Source organism: Pyrgilauda ruficollis, unplaced genomic scaffold (assembly GCF_017590135.1).
Source record: "Pyrgilauda ruficollis isolate IOZ18807 unplaced genomic scaffold, ASM1759013v1 scaffold211, whole genome shotgun sequence".
NCBI classification, from domain to species: domain Eukaryota; kingdom Metazoa; phylum Chordata; class Aves; order Passeriformes; family Passeridae; genus Pyrgilauda; species Pyrgilauda ruficollis.
In genome coordinates this window covers 360,012-384,932 of record NW_024520429.1, presented here as the reverse complement: position 1 = coordinate 384,932, position 24,921 = coordinate 360,012, and the positions used below count along the sequence as shown (strand labels likewise).

The 24,921-nt window shown below is 52.0% G+C and overlaps 2 protein-coding genes across 4 annotated transcripts; both read right to left on the bottom strand.

Annotated features, from left to right (window-relative positions):
• Positions 1-33: 33 nt before the first annotated feature.
• NPAS4 (neuronal PAS domain protein 4) lies at positions 34-5,114 on the bottom strand. The gene is made up of 8 exons (XM_041468146.1): positions 3,226-5,114; positions 2,526-2,692; positions 2,291-2,427; positions 2,003-2,108; positions 1,616-1,862; positions 1,372-1,481; positions 808-943; positions 34-671 (listed from the first exon to the last, which is right to left on the bottom strand). Exons 1-8 carry the CDS (start codon positions 3,324-3,326, stop codon positions 371-373), a joined length of 1,305 nt encoding a protein of 434 aa, XP_041324080.1. The 5' UTR covers positions 3,327-5,114; the 3' UTR covers positions 34-370.
• A 137-nt stretch (positions 5,115-5,251) lies between these two features.
• On the bottom strand, positions 5,252-24,842 carry KLHDC3 (kelch domain containing 3). 3 transcript variants are annotated; one of them, XM_041468147.1, is made up of 11 exons: positions 24,705-24,842; positions 18,346-18,572; positions 15,909-16,085; positions 13,620-13,735; positions 12,247-12,318; positions 11,810-12,023; positions 11,469-11,555; positions 10,092-10,200; positions 6,550-6,623; positions 6,110-6,188; positions 5,252-5,895 (listed from the first exon to the last, which is right to left on the bottom strand). In XM_041468147.1, the coding sequence occupies exons 2-11, from the start codon at positions 18,497-18,499 to the stop codon at positions 5,829-5,831; spliced, it is 1,149 nt and encodes a 382-aa protein (XP_041324081.1). In that variant the 5' UTR covers positions 18,500-18,572; positions 24,705-24,842; the 3' UTR covers positions 5,252-5,828. The 3 variants fall into 3 exon arrangements, with proteins under 3 accessions (XP_041324081.1, XP_041324082.1, XP_041324083.1); XM_041468148.1 differs by lacking the exon at positions 24,705-24,842 and adding an exon at positions 24,361-24,567; XM_041468149.1 differs by lacking the exon at positions 24,705-24,842 and adding an exon at positions 23,140-23,166.
• Between the last annotated feature and the right edge of the window lie 79 nt (positions 24,843-24,921).

Below are 24,921 nucleotides of genomic sequence, written 5' to 3'. Positions count from 1 at the left end.
CGCAGGCAGCGGCGGTCACGTGGGAGAGCGGCGTTTGTGGTTTTTTTTTTTTTTTTTAATAGCAAAAATCTTTCCTTCCTGAGGAATGGGTCACGTACACAAAGGCCCTGGCGATATCCAACTAAGTAGTCAATAAGTGTTTTTAAGTGCAAGATCCCTTTGCGCTGCTAGACTGAGTCGTCCTGATGCCGGATTTATCGCAGCCCAGACTAAGTTTCTCATCCGAGCACCAAGTGTACGGAATGAGGGTTTGCCATGGCCTCCAAGGGGATCAGCTGCAGCTGTCAGAAGCGACCAGCAGGCTGAAAGGAGATGTGGTTACACACAGTGGCCTGCATTAGGAAAGGTACAGCCAGCAGACCAAGGGGTGTCAGCATCTCTGAACACTCGACACCTGCGAGAGCACACTTGGAATGTTGCACCCTATTTTCTGTTCGAAAGGAAACCGAAGGAACTGGGGAGGGTGCAGCAGAGAGTTCCCAAGGCAGACAGAGGCATCGTCCTGGGCTTCCTCGGGACGAGGCCAGCGGCGGGGCGCGGCGGCGGCGGGCGGCGAGAGGCTGTCGGCCAGGGCGCGGAGCTGCTCGGCCAGCCGGCCGAGATCCCGGCCCGCGGGCGGGGCAGCGGCGGCGCGGGGCTGCCGGGCGCGCAGGTGGGCCGCCTCCTCCTCCCTGCGACGGACACGGGGTAAGGAGCAGCCTGGCTGAGCGCCAGGTGCAGGTGATGCAGCCCCAATCCCCAGATCCCGCTCACCTGAGGCAGCGGCAGGTGCAGGTGATGCAGCCCCAATCCCCAGATCCCGCTCACCTGAGGCAGCGGCAGGTGCAGGTGATGCAGCCGCCGTCCCGCCGTGCCCATACGCGCAGCCAGCTCCAGGCGCGGTCCTTGCGCAGCACTCGCAGCACGGCGCTCCCCGCTGCCGGCCCGGCCCCGGGCCCCAGCGCTGCGGGCAAGGGAAGGGACGGTGTGAGCCGGCAGCAGGGCACGGCCCAGGGTGCCCGGATAGCCCCGCAGGCTGCCCCGATGGGCTCTGCCGCCGGTCACTAGTCTGGCCCCAGCGGGACAGAAGCAACACAGAGCAGAGTCAGGTCCGTAGCAGTCTTGCCCTCCCGAAGATATTTGGCTTAGATGCACTTGTCCCTCTTCTGTATACCATGGCAAAGCAGGATGCCCACCCCCAGCTTGGAAACTGCTTATAGACAGTATATGAGGTCTGTAACCACTTCCCCACCTCATCCTTTTTGGAGCAGGGAGTCACAGGAGGGAGGGCTGAATTTGCTTTGTCACTGCTGTTCTAGATAGCCACGTTTCAGGCATAACCAGACCATGGAGCCAGGGGACAGCACTCACATTCCTGGGTATGACACTCACCCACGGCCCTGTGCTGGGCAGCTGCCAGGTCAGCATCCTCAGGGTGCAGGAGGCTGTACCACGACTGACCGACCAGCTCCTCCCGGTGGTAGCCTAGGTGGTAGGTGACACTGGGGATGACAAGAGGAGTGGGGACTGAGTGCTGTACGGAGCCTGCATCCCATACACAGGCTTGGTGAAGGGAAATGATTCTTGCTGCCTGAAATGTACAGCTGGGGCTGTGGTACAAGCAGGCACCCCTCACCTCTCCGTGACATCAATAAACGTCATGTCCAGCAGATGCATGCTCTGGAATACATCATCCTGGGAAGCAGCTTCGCCATCTGTGGGCGACTGCACAACGGGTGTGCAGAGAGCCAGGAAGGCTGTGGTGGAGGGGGAGGGTGGCCAGCGCAGGGCCATAAAGCGCCCGCACACTGCCACGACCCGATTCCCCCCGTGCTGCAGCCGGAAGGCCTTGGACGTGCGCATCTCGCTGACAAAAGTGACTTCTGCAGGGAAACACACCATTCAGAGTGGGGCAGGAGCTCCCTCACTCTGCTCCCAGCAGGGCTGGCGTGCTCTCAAATCACAGCCAAGGGCCAGAGCAGGGTGGCAAGATCCATGAGATGCCAGCCGAGGTCTCCCTTACCCCTTCCAGGCTCCTCCCGGGCTAGGAGGAGTTTCTTGTGCACATCCTCTCCCACTGGCCCATCCAGGATGTCAAAGACCGTGTCCCCCTGGGCAAGCAGCTCCACCTGACAAAGAGAGGGCTGCCCTCAGAGACTGTGCCTGTCTCAGGCCATGGCTGGCTTCGTGGGTGCACAGCCTGCTGGAGCCACAGCCCAGTGTCTGCTGGGGCAGCGTGCTGTGCAGGCAATAAAGGCACCAGGATGTGTATGGGGACAGTGACTGCAAATGCCCAGTGAGCAGGCCTTACCACGGAGAGGCCCAGGACCTGAGTCACGTTCTCTGAGATGTAGACCAGCTTGCTGTCTGCTGAGAGCACAAGCAGAAACCCCGGGAGCAGGGAGAGTAGTTCTGTGCCAAGGGCCGGTCCCGTAGGAGGAGCCAAGCCTGCAGGGGGATGAGGGTGAAGTGTTGTCTTGGATGAGGCAGGGGCAGTGCCCCACACAGAGCCAAGCGAGTGTGGAGTACAGCAGTGCTGAGGGTACCTGGAGGGAACAGCTGAGCCCCCCGCAGCCGGAGGCACACCAGGGCCATGGTGTGCAGGTAGGAGAGCCGCTCCTTTTCCTGTGCAGAGATGGGCAGCAGGGAGCGCAGCGCCTGCAGCTCCGCATTGATCTGGTCTCGGCGAGCCTTGGAAGCGCTCTTGGTTGACCTGCAAAGTCAGCCATCTGGGACACATGTCCAGGGAGGGGAAGGGACAGCGTTCCCTGCCTGTCATTGTGGGAAGAATTGCGAGCTCGGGGATATGGAGTGGAGATGCTCAGCAGCCGTGCCAGCTGCTGCTGCTGTAGGAGAGCAAACCTTGTGGGCACAGGCAGAGGTGCTTAAGCCTACCCAGGGGCACATGCCGCTGGTATGGCTGGTGCCTCTGCTGCTGGGCACCAGGTTGGACAGTGACCTGTGCTTTGGTGGGGAGCCCATGTGACACAACCTCCCCACCAGGATGGAAACTGCATCCGGTGCTGGAATGTGCACCCCAGCCCAGTACAATATGCCTTTCCTCCTACACCACCTAAAATACCTCTGCCCCTCCAAATTCCTGCACCTCCTCCCCATGCGTTGGCTGGCAGTCCCGCTGCTGGTGTCAGCACCTTGCAAGGGCCGTCAGACCCTACAGCAGCTATCCCGGGGTTCTGGGAGGCCATCCCAGCCCCGAGGGAGGGCAGGAGGTGGGAGAGAGCTCACCTGAACGGCCTCGAGGCGCTGGGCGCCTGCTTGGCCCTCGCGGGCAGGCAGCTCATCTCTGCCTGCAGTGGCCGGTGGCAGTGGCTGCAGAAGATGGTCATGCTGCCCGGGCTGGGATGGCTGCAGCTGGCAGGGAACCGCTGGCAGGGAACCGCTGCCTCCTTCGCCTCCGGCTGTGGCTGAACCTGCTGACCCTGCTGCTCCTGGCCTCCTTTTGTACCCTCCTGGGGTGCAGAGGCCAAGCCACTCACGGGCGAGAATTACCTCTTGTGACGCAACTCCAAACAGCTCAGGGCTATTTTTAGAAGGCAGGCTGCTAAAAATAGCCCTTGCAACCAGTTGAAATTTGAGAGGGGAAGTAATAAAAGGAAGCCAGGGTCTTTAAAGCAAACCTGCCGCTCAGGAGGGGGCAGTGACAAAGGCAGCAGGGATCTCCCTGTGGGGCACACATCTGCCCAGCTCCTGCCAGCCCTGCAGAACATCCTGTGTCTAGTCTGCCTGACTGGGAGCTGCCTTCCAGCATCTCTGATGACTACGTGGGTGCTGGGAGAAGGAGCTGATAAGCCAGGAAAATACACTGCAGAGACCAGAACCAAGGTGGTGAGCGGTGTGCCCAGGCCTGCAGTAGGTTCCTGGCAGAAGCAGGTTAGAGCTACAGCACCCCTAAACCCAAGAGAACCCTTTATAAGAGGAGTGGGATGTCAGTGACCCCTCTCACTGATGAGCCACTTTTCTTCCCAGAGGAGAATTCTCCCCCACAAAGGTTTGCTCTCCTAGAGGCATTTGGCATGGAGTGCTGAGCCTTTCTGGGGCCTATTGTCTCCCGTCAATGCCCCAGAGACTGAGATTCCTCCCAGTGACAGCCATTCACAGACAGAACTGAGGAGCCTCTGTGCTCAGCACCACACAACCCAGTCCCCCAACAGGGACTCTGGGTGCTCAGGGGACATTTCCTAGTGCCTGGCACCCTGCAAGGAGAGTAAGCTTGGTGCTTTAGTGCACAGCAAAAAAATTCCACCATTTATTTCACAGCTTGGAGAGAGTGCCTGTGGCTGAGGCAGCTGATAGAAGAAGGGAGTCAGAGCCGCTGGACAACACATGGTAAATGTTCACCTAAGTCCTCTTGGCAACCTGCAGGTGCCAAGGACCACAAAGGATGAGCCCAGGCTGGGGCTGCTCCCCCTCAGCCAGACGTGCTGTCACAGCACAACCTGTTTCTCTCCAGGCCAATGATGCTCATCACCTATCACAGCGAGGTGCTGCCAGTGTGAAGAACAAGCTCTTGTCACCACTGTAGGGCCTTCTGTTCTCTTGCCACGAGGTTTTCACTGCTTTCACGCCACTCCAGACTGCTCCATTGTGCTCCATTGGCCACCTCCTGCAGGCTGAGGAGCCCAGGCACCTCTGCAACCTTGTGCTGCTGGATAAGCACTTGACCCTGGCTATGTGCCAGACTTCAGGGCAGGGCAGACAGCCTGGGCCCTCTGCCACCCAGGTTCCTGGCACGCAGCCACCACCATCTCGGCTGCCCCTGTGACTTTACATCCCAGGAAAAGCCCTGAGTGCTTCCTTAGCTTTTTCTGCACTAGCCCCACTACAGTTGCCACTGGAGCTCCTCTTCACATCAGACGCCTCAAGTTGGTGGGAAAGGGCTTGAGCACAGCCCTCTGTGCCACCCAGGCAGGCTGTCCCAGGCATCCCTGCACCTGCAGCCCTGACGCAGGAAGCTGCAGAGCATCCACCTACCTGAGGCAGTGCAGCCCAGGAGACGTACAGCATTTTCCTTCTGTCCTCCTGCAGGACAGCACAATTCCGGGCAGGGGGCAGGTGTCCCATGGCAGTGCTGCTGGGGGGGCCCAGCTTCCCTTCCCCACCCCAGGCAGGGCTGTGGCTCACATCAGCCACTGCCTGCTGCTGCTACAAGCCACCAGCAGCCTGCAGCTTCAGGGAAAAGCAGCTGGTTCAGTCTCTCCCCTCTCACGCCTTTTCTCCCCCAGTTCATCTGCTAGGACACACAGAAACCATGTCTGCCTCACCATTTATAAAACTTCCCCCAGTTGCTGTTTTACAATGGGAGCTGGGCAGTGTCCAGCCAGGCTCAAGCCCCCACACTGGGCTCAGCTTGGAGCTGGGGCCTGCCATTTAGTGCCAGGAAGCTGTCAGTGCTGGCAGGAGCAGGTGTAGAGGTTCCTGCTCTCTTGAGGCAATGCAGGAACAGTTCAGGTTGACCCTGACATCAACCCCAGAGCCATGGCTGGTGGTAAGAGTTGATTCAGGCCCTTGGAAAGTGGATGGACACCGGACAGCACAGCTGCAGTTCCACAGGCAAAGGGAAAGGAAGCTCTAGGGCCACCAGCAAGGAGAGGGGTCACAGGAGAGGGTCTGTGCTGCTGGGGCCAGACAGTTTTTCCCTCAGTGGCCGGCTCTGCCTGTCCACTTGTGCTGCCCAAAGCATGACAAGGGCAGAGGGAGGCCTAGCTAGGGCAAGACAAACCGAGCTCACACATTCCTTGCTTGAAAGGGCTAAAAATTCATGCAGGCAGTGGAGCAAGAGGTCAGTATGTGGAGGGGTGAGGGCAGGGTGGTAGAAGGACGAGTTGTCTTCAGCCCTGGTTGGAGACAATGGGGCGGCTGATGGTGCTGTTCGTTGTCATGGCTGAGAGCTCCCATCTGTAACACACAAAGAGGATACACTGAGAGAAAGCACAAACACAGTGCCCAGGGCTAGAGCAGCTTTGCTTCACGTTAGCCTCAGCTACAGTCTCCAGCCCAGCCCACCTCAAAGGTGCACAGTGCCAAGGGCCACAGGCAGCCCTCAGCCAGGGCTGGAGCACCTCAAGGTCAGAGAGCACCCAGGGTGAGCTCCCAGCAAGGCACACCATACCTGATGTCGTGGGGAAGGCAGGACTGGTCCAGGCTGTACTGAATCACTGCTAGCTTACACAGAGTCTTCAGACTGGGGCCTGTGAAAAGAAAGCAGTTTAGCTACAGCAGGCTTTGACTGGACACCATGGAGGCTCCAGCATCATGCAATCAGTGCCACAGGAAACAGGGCAGAGCCTTGTCTGAGGGACAAGACAGACTGCACACCAGGGACAGGCTAGGGTGGCTTCTGTGCTCCCACAAGAGGTCTTGCATGCAGGAGTGCACAAAGCATGGCTGCACCTCTGGCTGCTCTGCCTTAAGCCAAGCACTGGTCAGACACAGCTGTCTGGCTCTGGGATATGGCACCTGCAGCCACAGAGGGCACATTAGGTGCTTCAAAGCAGGGCCTGCTCACAGGGCATCTTGTGGTAAGAGGCTGGGCAGGAAGTGCTCACGTACTGAAGTCGAGGATGTAGAGATCTGAGTGATCCATCAGGTCGAATTCATCACCCATTCCCTCCTCTGGAGATGGGCTGCAGAAACCAAGGACAGTGAGTCAGTCAGTGCCAAAATTCTTATACACCAGCTAACCAAGGGCTGAGCAAGCCCAGGAATGCTCCTGGGCAGGGCCCTGTGTTCCCTCCTGCCCCTCTGATGCCCCAAGCAGCACCCAAAGTCATCACTTTCTCAGCTCCTTGCAGAGTAGGCAGAGCTGCACAAGGAGCCAGGGAGCAGAAACCCACACTATTTCCTCTGCAGGGCATGAGAGATCTGCCTCCTTTTCATGGATGACCATGATGATTCCAGCCAGAAGCCTCCCCCTCACCCCACCTGTCCATCACTCCTGTTCTCATGTAGTTAAGATCTACTGCATTTATTTCAGCTTGGCCACTGAGATGCTGTAAGAGGAGTGTAGAGAAAGCAGCTAGAAAACATCTGCATGGCAGGGCAAGCACAGACATTTCTCAGTCCGACTGAGGGATCACTTTGGACTCCAGCCACAGCTGGAGTGGTTGTGCCAAAATGGGGATGGCATTTCAGAAGACTGTAGCTGAGCACTGAGCAATGCAGCAGTTGTTTTAAACCAATTCCAATTTGCTGATACTCCCATTTGATGTTGGTCCAGGAATGCTAATGAGGAACTACAGCACCAGGCATTTCTAGGGAACAGACAGCCTCACCTATGGTTTCCTGCCACAGTGGTCTTGATGGAACACCCAAAGCACCTGAGAGACTAGACACTACATCTCCTTGCACACACAGATCAGCCTGTGCTGAAACAGGGGAACATACTCCCACGGCTGATGGTTGTTTGGAGAATTTGAAAGAAAGGAAAAGTGTTTTAAGTCCTGCTTTGGTCTGTGACAAACCAACTTAGTGTGCCCCCACCTCTTAGCTGGGACCAACCTCATGCAGTGACTCCTCACCCCAGTGTCACTCGTTTCCCCACCCATGAGCCACCAAGCTTCACACCTCATGGGACATGAGGCAGTACCTGCTCCCCCAGGTCCCCACAACCTCAGGCCAAACTGCAGAGCACAGTTCACTGCTGGCACAAACCTGTTGCTGATGGGGCCCATCTGCCCGGATACAGGCAAGAGCCCCTTTAACTCCACCTCGTGTGCTTACCACACCACAATCTAATCTCACATCCACGTCACAGGAAGCCCTAGACCATCCCTTATCTATCAAAGGAAAGCCAGCAGGCACCACGTCTGTGGCTTTAATCACCAAAAGGAAAGTAGCAGGGTGAGCCTGGAGTTCAAGACCAGGCAACCCCCTGCAACTCCCAGGCAGCAGTGTGCAGGGCACACCTTTGCCAGCCAGAGCCCAGCAGAACTGCTCATTCCAGCTGCGAAACAACTCACCCTGCACTCAGTGACAGCCCCTGTTCTCTCACCAGAGCCAGGATCCCTAAGCCTTGTCAGGGAAAACACAGTCTCAAGCCAAATCTGGATCAGCATCTCTTCAGCTAACTGTTCTATATACCTTCTCCCCCCACTTCTTCCTTGTGGATGGTCTGCACACTGAATTGCTGGTGGGCTTGGGAGGAAACCAGACCAGAGCCACAATTGTGACACAGCTAATGGGAACACCAAGCTTCTTGGTCCCTTAAACAGGACACAAGTGAGGGATTGCTCCTGGCTACAGTGAGGGACCACAGCTGGGGCAAAAAGACCAAGCTCTGGCAAGGACTATCACAGAAACAAAGCTTTTGGATGCCATAGGAGCAAGCAGCCTGCAGAAATGCTTCTTCAGCAGTCTACAGGATGTGTGAATCCTGGAAGGGCAAACACAAAAGGGCTTTGCCTGCCCATCCCCCAGTGCCTTTCCCTAGAAAGCTGAGCCTGCCGGCTCATCCTCTGAGAATCCCTGCAGGACAGCCCCAACCCCTCCCCCTTCCCAGCCAGGGGAGCACAGGTCAGGAGGCAGACCACTGGGAGTTCTCCATTACAACGACTTCCTGGAAAACTTCTTATCTCGCCAGGCAGCTCCAGAATACACCTGATAACTGTTACAGGAAGCGAGCAGACCCACCCCCACCTCCCACTTCCCCAGCCTGCAAGATCCTCCTTCCAGCTCAAGCAGGCTGCATTCCTGGCTGCCAGCAGCTCTTCCCAGCCCAGCTAGTGCTGATGAATGTGCCTGTATTGGGGTTGGGCCTGACATAAGAAACAAGCTGAATTCTGAAGTGGTTCATGGAGAAGACAAGGCACTGCTGCATTGCCTGGCAAGGGTGAACCAAACTCCAAAAAGCTGGTGTCAAATTTGTTGTGGTTTGCTAGCATTTCCCATGAGTGCCAAGGCTTAACATCAAAGTTCAGCTGCTGCTGCTGTAACACAAATCTACACAGCACAGCATCTGGGACCACCCCAAACTCCCATAAAGCCCTACCAAGCCTTCTGCTGTACTGAGCAGCACCCAGTATCTTTTGAGGAGACTGGATAAACTCAGCACCTCTGCATACCTCACCTGCACTGAGCACTCTCTCAAAGTCACATGGACATCCTACAGCTAAGCACACTCCCCCTGAACCCCTGGAACCTGAAGGCCCTTCACCCCATCACACACTGGTATGGTCAGGTCACCAGCAGAAACTGTCCTGCTTGGTTCTCTGCCCCAAGATGGCTTCAGAAGCATCTCCAAAAAGCTACTGACAATATCCCAGAGAGAGACCCAAAGCTTTCCAAACCACATGGAGAGCTGAAAGCATTTAAGATGTCTCTGCAAGGTAGATACTGGCAAGCAGGACTGTGCTCCAGAGCTGCAATTTGTCACTTCAGACAGCATAGAGTGTGTCCTGGTGATAGGCCACTTCCTTTCTTTTAGCAGCTGTTAAGGCTCTTGGCCACATCCAGCTGCCCTGCACCCTGACAGTATCACTTCCAGTGTTTGACAGCTAAATCCCTAACACCAGGTCCCTGTTGTGAATGGGAATGTTGCTAAGGAACACTGGCGCAGAAGGCAACATTGTCTTGTCATGTGTGTAGGCTCCTCAAACAGCTCCCAGCTGAGCTGACATCCCACTGCAGCTTGGCAGCAGAACCCACACTTGCCAATGGAAGAAAGAAGCTCTGGTGGGAGCAGCAGGGCAGCACGTAGGCGAAGATAAGTCACTCTGAGGTCTGCTCTGGCACAGCAGACTGAGAAACATGTCCTTCTGACAGCAGGATCTCCTCTCTTATCCCCACAACCTCTTTACCAGAAAGCTTGAGCACTGCACAGCCCTTCCTGAGCAGCCTGTTACACCCTTCTGTCTCTACATGTACAAGATGGCTTGTCACCAGATGCTTTACAAGCTTACATGACACCTTCAGTCTCTTCCACGGCCTTTTTTCAGGGGAGCCCTGATGTACATGATTACCTACACCTGTCAGATAGGCTGACACTTGCCACGTGCCTCTGAAGTCCATCTGATACAGCGTGGGTCAGAGCGTGAAGGGACACTGTGCTGAAGGGACTGGCAAAGCCTCTCGAGGAGCCACCTCACACAACTCACCTGGTACCTCCAAAGAGGATGATTTTGTCCCCTACTCTGCAGCAGCACTGCCGGCGCCGAGGACACGGCCCTTTCCCTTTGGGCTCAATCTTCCTCCAAGAAAGAGAAACTAACAGGAGGAAAAGAGAGCACCAGCTTGTCACAAGAGCCTGGCCAAGACCAGCTATAAGCAGGTTATGAATTTAAACAGATCACAGGAAAAGCAGAGGCTCACTACCCCACAGACACCAGCTAGCCAATATCCACCCTCTCCCCTGACCTCCTCATTAATGGCTAATTCTAAGAGGTTATTACTGAAGTGCCACTCAGATGCCAGTCACAGTCCTGGAGCTCTGCCTACTGAGACAGGATTTGCAGATTATATCATAGAATGGTTTGGGTTGGAAGGGACCTTAAAGACCATCTTGTTCCAACCCCCTGCCATGGGCAGGGACACCTTGCACTAAACCAGGTTGCTCAGGGCCCCATCAAGCCTTTCACTTGCAAAGCCTGAGCACCAGGACCCACGGACTGCCACGGCAGCGGGTCCGATATCACAGGGAGCTGTACTGGGCAGAGCTGCAGGAACAGACAGGCAGCCTCCCCTCCCCAGAGCCTGCTGCGGTCGGGATTTGGAGGAGGGAGATCCAGGAACCAGCTCCATCTGCTGGCAGGCTGCGATCGCAGAGCGCCCTGGCAGAGGCGCATCAGCTGCTGGGACAGCTCGGCTGCAGGAAGAGGGCGTGGAGAACTGGACCAGGTGGAGACAGCAGCCTTTGTTCTTGCTGCTCTCTGTGGCAAGGATGCTTGGGGGCGACAATGCACAGGACTGAAATCTGCAGGAGCTCTCACACCAGCTCACAATCAGCTTGGGGGAGCAGCTCGTTGGCTGCTCTCAGGTAACTTTACTATGCAAGGCAATTAGCAAACAAAATGAGTCTAGACAGTGAAACGTGCCTGAGGACCCCAAACCAGCTCACAGCAGACTGATATTCAGGTACCAGCTGAAGAAACACCCCTTCTGCAGCACAGCTTGAGCTGGTACCAAGAGACGGTGATCCTGCAGCTCAAGTTGAATGGTTTCTCCAGCTATAGTCTCTCTCTTCCCTAATCCTATTGCTTCCCCATATCTTCTCTTCTGTCAGTACTTTTGTATATTTAAGAAGAACACAAAGTTTTCCCAATGAAATTTGTCTTTCAGCAACACCTCATTTTCTATTTTCTAAATGAGATCTGGAAACATCCTGAGGAGGAACAGGCATGGTAGCAAGTTGCTGTCAGAAGAGCCAGGAGCCATTCCCCCCCAAGCAGTACTCCTAGGACAGTATGTTTCTCTGAGCACTCACATGCCTGAGGGCCTGGAGCACTATGACTGCAGCAAGCTAAAAGCATAAATACCTGGATTGAATTTCCAGAGGTCATGGAAGTGTCTGTTCAGGCGTGCATTGTAGCCACCAAATACATACAGTTCCCCGTTGTAGCTGACTGTAGGGAGTAAGCACAGACATCAGAGGGTCACCCAGCAGGTCCCTGACCCAACACCAAACACAAAGCAACGTGGTGCTGGCTGTCCACCTCTCCTTACATCACCTTCATGTGCAGTGTGGGGTGGGCAGCAGCTTTCCACAGAAACTGGGCTTTGTGCAACCCTTTCTAACCCACAGCCCCACCCAGCAGAGCAGACACCCCTTCTAAGGCAGGCAGAAACTTCCCTCCACCATCAGCAGACCCACACTCACAGGCTGAATGGCTCCGCCTGCCCTCCGGGAGCACGGGAGTGGGAGGGGAGTCCAGCCAGGAGTTGGTTTCTGTATCAAACACTTTAATGCGGTTACAGTAGATCTCGTTGTTAGAGTGAAATGGCCCAAAACGATCAGCTCTGCCACCAAACACGTACATCTTTGTTCCAATGATAGTAGCTGAATGAAAGTCTCTCCAGCGAGCTGGAGTACCCTGAAAGACAGAGTAGAAAACAAAGACAAAAGAGTGCAGATTAGCCAGGGAAATAACACATCTTGATGGGGAAGTTGGGTGGCTGCCTTCTCCTGGAGAACTTCCCATCCTGTAGATCCTGGCCACATCAGCCAGAAGCTGTGAGACAAGTGTGGGCAGCTACCCCAGAGAATATCAGATGCAAAACTTCCTCCACAAACCAGAGGGAAAAACAGACACTGACCTTGGCAGAGATTAAGGTCCACGTCATGTTTGTGGTGTCCAGTTTATGGATATCATTTGAAAAGCAGTCAGCCTGGAAGACACACAAGCAGCTTGGTCACAAAGGGACTGAGAAGCCTGGTCACATCCAGCCCCAGAAAGGATGCAGACCTGGAGCATCCCTTTGGATTCAGTACTTCCTAAGAAACAAGGTGCTTGCTCAGGCAGCACTTATCACTTAACGAGAGGAAAGCAAAGCCCATTTCTTCCCAAAGGTGTCCTGTCTCTTCCTGCAGCTTTCCCATTTATTTAGTGCTCAGCTCCTCCCCCAAAGGCACACAATACATTCATGGCAGGAGCCTGCCTCCTCTCCATGTAGCAGCAGATGAAAGAGGCATTAGCAGGAAAGTCAAACAGGCTCTGCTAAGGCTGCCTAACAAGATGCAGAAGTTAAGATTACTTCTGGGAAGCTGAACATCGAGGAGCAAATACACTACAGGTTCTGAGGTCCCACAAAACCCATCTATAGCTGGCTGCCTGGAGGAGATTGTATTCACACAAACAATGTGGACTCCTGCTCCTCCAGGCAAGGTAGAGAGCAGCAAGACAGCCAGAGGTTTATTTGGTCTTGGTTGAAAAAAAGACACCTGAACCCCTCCTGCTGCTGTAATCAACATAATGGATTTGGCCTGCTATCACCCTCAGAAAAGAAGGAATAACCCAGAGACTTCTGTAACAGAGCCTCACCTTTCTTCCAAACAAACGGGTGTGACTTTGCACATCTGTTCTGGAAGCTGGTGATAATTTTTATTTATCCACTTCTTAAGATTACATCATAAGGATTTGCTAAAAAGAGCATTAGGTACACTGACAGCTATTGCAGGCTCAAGGTATTCTTAATGGGAAAGCAACCAAATGTTTGCTGAAAGGGATCAGCAAGATGTCAGAGCAGGTGGAGACTATAGGGAACATACACCAGACTAGGACAAAACCTCACAGCAACACTGCAGAAAGTGATTTTTCTGGCTCACTTCTGAGCCAAATTAAAATAAATGTAGATCAATATATACTTATTAAAAAATATTGTGCATTTATGTATCTACATTTGGCTGAAAAATGAGCCAGAAAAAAAATTAAATTTTTACCTCTTTGTGGTAAAGGTTTTGTGAAATTAAAAAAAAAACTCCAACACTTTTTTGGACCTGCTTTTCCAACCATCTTCTCCATAAAACAATTACCATAACCTGGGTACTAATGCCATAACTTTGTTAAGTTACAAAATGACAGCGACTTGGAATTCATATACACTCCTGTGTCCTGCCTCTATCAGTGTCCTGGGTATCAACACCCTCTTTCCCAAGGGCTCACCAATTAACAGTTACAGAGACTACTCACCAGCTGTTCATAGCCTCCAAAGATAAACATGCTCTTTGCCAGGACGCAAGCTGAGTGCCCATCTCTTGCCCCTGGGACCATTCCAGACACCTTTGGTGTGAACCACTTGTGTGTGTCTGAAACAAAACAAGAGGCAATGCTGAGAAAACACAGTAGGAGTTGGAGTGGGATAGTTCTATTACTACTGTTCTTAATTTTTAAGGCAAAAATCATTCTTGTTTTCTCTCACAGCACCTGCTCTGCCAGAGAGGCTGCAAGTTTCTTTGGGCAAGGCTACCTGCCTGAGCCCCCACAGAGGGACACAGGGAGAGAAGCCTCAGCCTCTTGGCATGGCCACCGACTGCCAGACCTGACAAAGAGCTCGCATTTTAAGTGTGAGTAGTACAGCACGGCTTGAACAATGTTACTTTTACCCAATCTCTTGCAGAGTGTACTTGTGAGTCACTTAACTCTGCATTCACACTTTCTATTACAATGAAGCAATAATGCTAAGTGGCACAACTGACCTCATGGCGGGGAGACGCTCAGTAACTGAGCAAGACTGAGGAAAAACAGCTCTCAAACCCAGATAGAAATCACTTAATCACAAATTCTCCATGCTAGCTGTTGTGCATATCTCCACCTCTGCAGTGCAGCTCTCTCCCTGTCTTATCTGCTCCACTTGTTACATTCTCATCTCCTCTTCCTCACTTTCCACCCTTCACAATGCTCCCTGTGAGCCTGCACCAAGCAGATTCAGCCCCTTAGCCTGCACACTCCAGCGGCTGGCTCGATTTAGAAGATGACTTAAAATCCAGCCAGAGCTGTTCTCCATGCCAGGGCAGCACAGAGCCAAGCCAGCGACTCAGTGCCAAGTGCTAACAGGCACCTGCCCCAAGAGCTCCAAGAGGCACAGATAAGCCTCGAGGCTGCAGGAGACATTCTCCCACCCTCCCCAACGGCCCCTGGCTGCCAAAAACAGTTCTTATTTCAGGGAGTCGTAACACTGGAGCCAAAGTATGAGGATGACTTCCCTGAACTTGGCCTGTGGACACAACTGTCCACCTATGCTCCAGCTGGCACCACACAAAGGGTCTTGCAAGGTCAGCAGAATCCCTGGGGAGCCTCTAGTGAGACAGCTCAGGGCTATCGAGTTCCTTTTCTCCCTGGGGCTGCTTCCAAACTCAGCCACATTGTATCAGCAAAAGCTCACCCAAGTGCAGCATGTTAAATTAGAGATGGAAAATACCTCAATTTGTGATCTGCTCGACACCACAGGGACAAAACTGCACTCAGACAGGACTTTATTTAGCCTGATATGACTCCTACAGTGGAACTTACATGACAGACATGGCACTGTGACTGCCAGCCTTACTTTCCAGGAATGGCAGGCCTGTGTGTACAGACAGCTGCAGAGGGTTTGGAGCAGGACTTTCTGTTAATTTTCATTTAATGCTGAAGCACCGGAGCTGCCAGGGAGACTAGGCAGGCCCCACTACAAAGCCTCTGTGTAGGCAGAGGTTTACTGGTGGCTTCTCAGCTGCATGTGTCAGGGGAAGGAAAGGGGAAACCCTGTGCCATAAGCTGTAAGATATTTCCTGGTAAAGAAGAGATTCCTGGACCAAGCACCAGAGCAAACAGTTTCCTTGCAAGTTCAGCAAGACAGTTACTGGCCAGTATTTAGATGGACTTGCATCCAAAATCCAGACATACTCCTTTGCTTTCCTGACACTTGTGTCCATGCAGTTCCTGATGGTGCCTTTTCTCCAGAGGTGCTCCAGCAGTGCTATGGAGAAGCCAACCAAAAGGCTTAAGGAGTTTATTTTTCAGGTTTATCTAACTTGACTCCTGTCTCCCCTGATTTTGCCATCCTGTCCTGGACTATTCCTGTGATTTGTTCCTCACTCTCCTTCACACCTTCAGAAAGAAGGACCACACTGGAGAGGAACCATAATCATCAAGAGCCCAGTTCCTTCTTGCTTCACCCATCAGCCACAATTAAGGAATCACATAGAGAGAACAGTTATAGCTACCATCAGAGAGCACACAAAGCTGATAGAAAAATTAAAACCATTTTCATTATTAGAAAAGATCAGCAATCTCTGCCCAAAGGCTTTTACAGAGATGTAAGCATGCAGACACAATGGCCACCATACTCCACTTCTAAAACTGCTGAAACAGACAGTGACACCATCTCCTCCACACTGTCACCGAGGAACAAGAAAACAAGCTGGGGAGCAGAGTGGGGGGCAGAGAGGAGGTCTGATCAAGAGCAGTTGTGGCAAGGAACAGCGAGAAGCTGGAACTTACTGACGTCGAAAGCATAGAGCACATTGCAGGCTCCCTCCGTGTCGTTGCGACCACCCCAAATGTAGACGGTGTCGTCGATGAGCACTGCCGAGTGTCCGTACCTCATGTAGGGAACCTCCCTCACGTGGTCTCGGCTGTTTGTCCACACTGGAGGCAACTTGATCCAGCGCAGAGACACTGGAAACACAAGTTTGAGCCCATGTCAAATGCTAAGCCTGCTGAATTGCTCACAGTTCATAACCCATCCTGCGTGGTGCTTTTTACCCCGTGACAAGGTGCAGAAGCAGTTGAGTAAACAAGAGAAAGCTGTGTCTGACCCCGAGTAGTAGCTAGTTAAGAAATACAGAAGGAAGTCCTCTGGAGGCCCAGAAGACAAAACAGGCTCTGCTCTACAACAATTCATTGAAAAGGTTTCCACTCTGGCTCATCCTAGACTGTGAGTGAAAGATACAGCACACACAGAGACAAATAGGGAAAGAAAAATGAAAAAGTACAGAGGTGACCATGAATGCAGACACTACTTCAAGCTAGTGAGATTGCTGAAGATACTCAAAGCTGGAAGAATGGGCAGCACAGGAATAACTCACTGCAGTAATATGCAAGGGAACTCCTGAAGGCATCACTTGGACTTGCAGAAGCACAGTTTAAGTAAAGCAACCCAGCAGCTTTGTAGGAACGGTGTTTGTTTTGTTTTGTTTTGGTTTTCAAGCTATAGATGAGGTGGCTGTCTGCCTCCTTTACCCCATCTGTTTCAAGTTCTCCCTGCTAACCTTGCATTACTAATAGGAGTTCCTTGGGATTACAGGTTCCCCTTCCTGTGTGTCATGTCCAGCACCAGCCAGAACAGTCAACAGGTATTACAGGGTTTAATGACAGTGCAAGAGCCACAACAAGTGTTACACAGCCATTACATAACAGGACCAGTCACCGTCCTTCTACCACATACAGCCTCCAGGTTTGTTTTCCACATGGAGCTGATACAAAATACAGCAGAAAACAGTCTCAGTTCCCCTGAAATACTAATATAGGGAAAGGGAAAAATCAGGCATCTCAAAAGGTGGGCATCTACCCCACAGGCAGAAAGGGCACTGAGGAAGCACATCCAATGCTAAAGTCAAGCTAGACTGGATGCTTCCTACCTAAAACATAGTTTTCGTCTTTGGAAGACTGACAAGAGACCATTCAAAGTCTAGTATCTTGGCTTTAGCACTGTCACCTTACAATGCTAGCTGAGCAAGGCCTTGGGAAGCCACTGTCACTTCCCATGTGGTGGCTGAAGCATTCTGACACTTTAATATCTGGGAGTGGTAAGAGGGAGAGACAACACAAGAGCATTCCTTTGGGCACAGTCATTATGCTTCCCCAGAAGAGTGCTGCTCTACTTGGCACATTCTACAACATTCAGCTGTGTTGAGTGTGAAAGCCCAGTCCCTCTGGACAGAGGTGAATGTCATTGTCCACAGGATCCTGAGCTACACCCCCTCTACACTGAGAGCAGGTCACCTTGGCATCCCTCTGTAACCAATGCTTTTATCCCTGCTGCACATCAGTCTTAAAGCAGTGAATTCACTGCATCTTACAGACAAACTAGGTTTGTCTACAGGTGGGTGCTCACAGAGCATTCAGCACGCTGAACTGGTCATTGGTTCTCTGTTCTTGGCTCTCTTTAGCTGGAGCCACCCAAGCATCTATGCAGTTTTTTAATCACCTGCCTAATTACAGGGAAATACTTAATGGACCAGCTCAGTAACCTCTTCAGTTCAAGGAACACTCAATCAAGAAATACAGCCTGTGTCAGCACAAGCATGGCTCCAACTCAACCTCATGACAGGTACTGGTTACCCTACACAAATGGCTCCAGTTGCAGTTGCTTTTCTAAGCTATGTTGTGAATCTGCACGATAGCTGTTACCAAAATGGGAAGGCCTCCCTCTAGCTACATGCCCTTACTGACTCCATCATGCTAGCACCAGTTGTCAGCTGCCCCCATAGGGAAACAGCTCAGATGTCTACACCTGGAATCTTAACTGTGTGCACTGGCTCACACCCTGCTCATTCCACACTATGGGCAGCTGAACATGGACATGCTGCAAACGAGAGGGAGGACCTGAGCCAGCTCGATATCACCTCTTTGCACCTGGCTGAGTTTGTGTTCGCAGAGAACAAGGACAAACCAAACCACTGGCTATGTGACTACTTCAGTGAGTCCTTATCCTAGCAGTCAGATCAAGTACAGCCCCTCTGGGTCCTGCCCCTGAAGCTGAAAATGCAAGGCTGCACAAAGAAAGAGGCTCCTACCTAGTCAGATAACATTTTCTGGAAATTAAGAGTCGGACAGCATGTTACAGGGTATAACATGTCAGGCACCAGCAGGCAAGAAAAGCAGTAACTGACCCCAACAAGCCAAGTCCTTTTGTGCCCCACAAGGACACCTTTACCTGCGTTGAAAACGTGGACGTCGATCTGCCGCAGGGTCTCATAGTCCTCTCCAGAGCAGTACCCACCAAAGGAATAGACCTTGTGTCCCACAGCCACGGCCGCGTGGTTCACCCTCCGTGGCCCACCTTCCAAGTGCACTGCCCACCGTAGCATTCCTCCCTGCAAGCCAGGCGGTCTTCAGGGCCCCCAGTGCCACAGCCACATGCTTCCGAGGCCACTGCAAGGTCTGCAACACAGACACAACGCCAAAAGAACAACATCCATCCTGCACGTCTTCCTATCCTCCCTGAATGCCTGCTGCAAAGGTCACCTTAATGTACCCTCATTCACCTGCCTCCCAGCTGGAAGCATTCCTCTTGGGAAGGGGACGCAGAGCAGGGCTCAGAGGAGCAAGCAGAGGTGCCCTTGCACACAAAAGCCCTCAGGGTGGCTGCACAGGCAGCCCCAGCCAAACACCTTCGGCCTGGCTGCGCGCACGTCACGTACATGTCAGAGCCATTTGTCTGCATGAATGAAAACACACAGCGAGAGCCAACGGTGAAGGTGAAAAGAACAAACCCAGAGGGAAGAGCGTGCTCTTTGGACCAGTTCTGAGAAATAGCAGAGGAAAAGATTAAAACAAAACACCCAACAAAACACCTCCAAAGAACCACACCTACATAAAGCAACCAACTTCCCGTTATGGGGGTGGGTGAAAACATTAGCGTTTGGACTCGTTGATTTGAGCACTAGGGTTCAATCTAATTAGATAGAAGAGAGGAGAAACCCCCTAGTCTAGAAAGCTCTTTGCTAATGCTCAGAAAAGGTCTTTTCCTCCCACAGCAAACCCAGGCATAACTATGAAAATTCTGTAGCATCACATCTTGTTAAGCAACTGATATCCTTCATTCCTCAAACAGATGGCTTGGATCTATCTTAGAAAAGTCACCACAGCTGATTCTTGCAGAGATTCTCCTTTGGATCTAAGAATCTAGAGCAGAGTCCTGCCCAGGTGCTTCTGAAACAGCAGGTCAGTTGGATTTTGAACAGTTTTCTCCTAGCTGAAAAACAGCCATTATAAGAGATGTCAGACAGCACAAATAAAACTGTCTTATTTTATTTCTTGGTTCTAGGTTGTTGAAAGATTCAGTCAGTATGCTCCCATCTCACAATCTGTTTTAGCCTTTGCAGAATCCAAAGACATTTGGGGATGCCTTTGAACAAGGACTAAATTCCTACACATAAAATTCCTATGCTCAGCCTCATTTCATTTTGGAAAGTAGTGAGTTTTGGCAAGGAGACTTCCCTCCTGTTTCAGGTTTCTGAAGTAGCTTGAGGGCAGCAAGAGGGGCAGTGCCATGCTGCTCTGCTCCAGTTGGCCACCCCCAGCCCTTCAGTCAAGTGGAATCGCTGAGGCCCATCAGCAGCCTGGCCATCCCAGTGCCCAGCCCACCCACACACTCACATTTTATCTCCTCCTGCAGGAAGAATAAGAGATGCCACCAACAGGGAGCACCTGGCATGAAGCAGAGCTTAGGCTTCTGTAGTGGAAAGAACAAGTGATGGAAAAAAAAGGGGTAACAAACCACATGACATAAGCTATACAGTGCAATAGGCTTCCAGCTTCATCCACTGACTCCACAGACAGCTCAAAACCATTCAGTAACCAGTCACCTCATTCCAGAACTCCCAAATGTCATTACAATTTGAGTAGCTTCTTTTTAAAGTCATTTATTTTTTCAGTTGTTTTCATGCTCTGTATGTGAATGTTACAGCAACAGGACATGTGCAAAGCCCGAGCAGAGACCATCCTGCAGCCTCATTGCAACAGGAGTCTCTCCTGCAAACCTGCCTGTTCCTGCAGCAACCACCCTAACCTAAACTGCAGTCAGTAACCCAGGAAGTTGTAGCAGGCTTTGCTCTAGCAGGGGTGCTCCAGAAGGGCCCAGGAACAGCCCCCGTCTCCTGCAGGCCATGCTTCAATTTCAGATCTAGCAGATTTTTTTTCCTTTAGCATCTATTTTTTTTTTTTGAGCCAGGCAGCACTCTTGTATAAGTCTTCTGCAAAGCTACAGAGCAGATGAGTTTCCATGGAACCCACCAAAGTCACCTTCCAAGCTATTTTGAAGGCTTCACATATCTAAATCTGTTTCCTGCCTCAGTCACAAGTTATTCCTGAAAAATCTAACCAATGTTTTTCTCATAATGTCTTCTTGTTTAAGTGATTCTGTAAAAGATTCCTCAAGGAGCTTAACTGGTCTTGATCACCAGCATCAATATTTTCAACACCCTTCAGACTGAGCCCAATCCAGGAGGACCAAGAAGATGAATCTTATTTCCAAGTTCTCTGCTTGATTCCTACTGAGGTAGAGGAGTACAGCTGCTTGGCATGGCAGGCAAGCATTGCACCAAGGCTCCTGCCTTTTTTGTCAGAAAGGCTGCAAAAACTCTTCCTCACCCTTGGGACTTCCCTTGAGCCAGGTGCAAGGATGCTGGTCCTGTCACTGCCACAGGAGCTGGCTACCCTGCCCCAGCAGTTCTGCTATTCCCATCAGAAGGCAGCTCATCCCAAGAGGTTAAATCTGATCCACTGAGAAACAGCAGCTCCAAGCCCAATCCCTGGCACTGCAAGAAAGATGCTGAGGTTGAAGTAACAATGTTGAAATGCTGTTTCCTACAATTACTGGGAAAGTTTTTTCCCCAAATGAGTGCTTTCCAGGTGACTGGCAGGTCTGGAGTGGTGGTGAGGGCAATGGATGGAAGTTGGCTGTGCTTCGCCTTGGCTCTGTCCAGGGATACCCCTTTAGAGCAAACACAGAGCTTTGCCAGCACAGCCTCCTGCTGCCCCTCCTCAGAGCCAAGAAAAGCAAACACTCATCTGAACACTTCACGAAGAGAGAATGACCAGAAGCGTCAAGTAATCTTTACAGGGTCACGGGAAAACACAGGGTTTAACAAGCTGTCAGGGATTTTCCAAACCCAAGAGCTCTTCTCTACGCTGTAATAAAAGCATCTGTGCAAACTCCCATCTTCCTCTTCTGCCACTGGCCACAACCCTACCCTGTAACTACCACATCTTCCTGCCATCACCAGGCATTTGTTTGCCCCTTTTCAGCCACACACAGGCCTGGCCTCCCCTCCTCCCTGCACAGCCTTGTCTCCTGAGGATGCCTCCCCTACTCCACCCCATGCTTTCTGTGCCCAGCTTCAGACTCTCCTCACCTGCCCTATTTACAATAGTTTCTCTACACCAATCTTCTGTCCCAAAGCATTTTCCTCTTCTGAGCCCCCTCTGTGCACTATCTGCAAATAGGAGTTAGACAAACATTTTGAGAAAAAACTATATTTTCTGTCCTACAATATGGACACTGTTGAAATCCATTTCAAGTTTGATTTCCAATGATCATTTTTATTATATAAATGAGGACATAAATAAACCACTTTTCAGTCTCATTCCTATGAGGATTTCTTAGCAGGAGAAGTGCACTTGATATTAAGCTACAGCTTAGATTTCTTTACAGATCACAGAGGACACAGCCAAGGAGAGAGGGAAACGCCAAAATTTATAAGAAACAATTTACTAACAATTTCCCCCAACTGTACAATATTAGATTATGCAAAATAAATTCTGTGGTTTCTCATTTAGGACACCAGCAACAGTGATGTATAAAACACAAAAATACTGATAAGACAGAGGCAAATTGTATTAGAGAACTGGGAGGGCACTGCAGGATGAGGCACACAGAATCACAGCTTCTGTTCAAGCCACCGCTTGCTTCCACTGACTCACGCTAGATCCTCACTTCCACTCTCCAAAAACTAACAGATCTCTTACTTCCAACCATGCAATCTTCACAACTCCCCATTTCCCTGGTCTGCCATGACCTATCCAGAAATACAGTAAAGCACAGAGGATGTGGAGAAATTTTGAAACCCTGGTAGGTTCTGTCATTAACCAGGAATAAGAGCATTTCTAAAAATCAGGACATGCTTCACTTACTGGTGAAGTACCTGATGTTGGTTATGCTGGAAATTAAGTGAGAACAGCAGTGTGTTGTTCCTCTGCCACAAAGCACCTGGAGCATTTCACTGCTAAGCCAGGGAACAATCAGATTTAATTCAGCTCTGCATTTTTCTAATACAGCACCTATAGACAGCACTCCCATATTTCTGGTTGTGTTGTTGCCTCAAGATGCACTTAATGCCTGCAACAACCTTCATCCCACCTGCTCCAGCTTACACCTAACAAGAGCCTAACAACACAGCATATGGACACCTGAGGTCAACAAAAACATCACTCAATCTCTCACTAGCATATCTTCCAAAACTGTTGTGGTGACTTGAGCACTGTGGCACAGATAGAAAAAAAATCCCCAAAACAACAACAAAAAACCAAACCAGGTTTTAGTCAGATTTTTCACTTGTTTGTTCTATTGACTTTAGGCATAGTATTTTCAAACCCTACAATTAGTTATGAAAATACTTCATTCAAGATAGAAAACTACTGAGCATCTCCAAGTACAGTAGCCAGGTGATGATCTTAAAGCAAACCCAGATATCCTTGGATCCACTTCTTTGCTCAAAGGGAGCTCACTGGGCTCTCTCACTCCTCTATGCACACAGAAGGAAACCTAGAGCCATTTCTAAAAGCTGCTCAGAATAGCCTTGCTGCATCCAATTCCCAAAGCAAGGGGGAGAAACCCAGCAGCAAGTGGCCAGGATTTTCAAGGACAGTTCTGTCACCCCCAGAATTACAGCAGCACCCCAAGAAGAGCAGCCTACCCTGCAAAGCTGCTCCAGAGAGCAAATCCTACCGTGTGGCTGCCTCAGTCCCTTCTCCCAAAAGACACCAGCCACAAGGTTTAGTAACCCTTAAAATAGCCCAGCCAGTTCACAGCAGTCCATATAGACTGTTCTATTTCAAGCACATCCAACATACTGTTAGAGATAACACGAGAACAACCTGCTTTCTTCACTTGTGCTTGACATTTATCTAATGCTTGGAGCATTTGTGCTAAGGCAGTGTGAAACTGCAAGCTTGCACATTCAGCAGCTCGGACACTCACAATGCAATTCCAGCCCCAGTAAATTAGATGGTGCTAGAACAGCCTTCCAGAGCCTGCTCTGGAAGCTCATGTTAGCCATGGGAATCACAGACCACGCTGCTCAGGCACAAATTTATCCCAGTGGCCCCCCTACAGCCAGCCTCACCATCTCCTTATTTTTCACCAAATATTTTGCCCACTGCTGACTTACTTTTGCCTAAAGCCTAGCTGAGATTCTGCCCCTACTCAGCTGGCTTCTATTCTTCACCTTGCTTCCCAAACCCCAGCTTCTCTGCGCTGGAGATAGTGCTTGACCTCCACTTCCCCATCAGGAATTTGTCTCAGCCTATCAAGCTGTTTCTGCCAGGCCAAGGGCAGCCCTTGGGTTGGGAAGCAGGCTCAGGAAAGCTGAGCTGACAGCCAGTTGCTTTACACAGGGCTACCACAGTATGTTCCTCTGCCCCTCTGTTGCACTGACACTGATCCCCAGGCAGAGTGGTGCTCACAGGTGCCAGCCTTCCCTCTGCCTGGCACATGGGACTGGGGAAGACCAGGCATGCAGCCACACACCAGCCACGACTGGGTGAGAGAATAAATGGCCTGAAACCACATGAGCCCACAGGATGGAGAGAGAAGGCACAGCAGAGGTCATGGCAGGGCAGAAGGGCAGCCTCCCTAACACAGACCTGTCAGGGAGGATAGGGATGTGTGGGGTCACAGAATCCTTTAAAGATGGAGAAGGCCACCAAGATCACAGAGCTCAGCCATTAACCCAACACTGCCAGACCCACCACTAACCCATGTCCTGAAAGTGCCACATTTACACATTTTTTTAACACTTCCAGGGATGGTGATTCGACCATTTCCCTGGGCAGCCTGTTCCAATGCCACACTACCCTTTTCGTGAAGGATTTTTTCCTAATATCCAATCTAAGCCTTCCCTGGTGCAGCTTGAAGCTATTTCCTCTTGACCTGCCTGCCAGTTGTTACCTGGGAGAAGCGGCCGGCCCCCATCTGGCAACAGTCTCCTTTCAGGCAGTTGTAGAGAGTGACAGGGTCTCCCCTGAGCTTCCTTTTCTCCAGGCTCAACACCCTCAGCTCTCTCAGCCGCTCCTCATAGGACTTACTCTCGGAACCCTGCAGCAGCTCCTCTGCCCCACTCTGGACACGCTCCAGCACCGTTGCCCGCCCCTCCCCGCCCGAGCCCCTCCGTGCCGCCCCGCGCCCCCACCCGCCCGCGGGCCCGGCCGAGGGCACCCGGGCAGGGCGACGGCCCCGCGCCCCCGGCCCTCACGGAGGGGCTTGCGGCCCCGGCCCCAGCCCCAGCCCCGTACCTGTGCCCGTACAAGGAGCTCCGACAGCCCCGCTCCGACAGGAGCTCCCGCCGCTCCCTGGGACTTGTAGTGCGGCGTGGCCCCGCCCGGGTCCGCGGGCGCCCCCCACGCCGGAGTGGCGTGGCCCCGACAGGCCCTTCCGCGGTGCCGGGCCCCGGCCCCCTTCAGGGGCGGCCCTCTGGGTTCCCCGCCCCGCCCGGGCCCGGCCCCGGCCCAG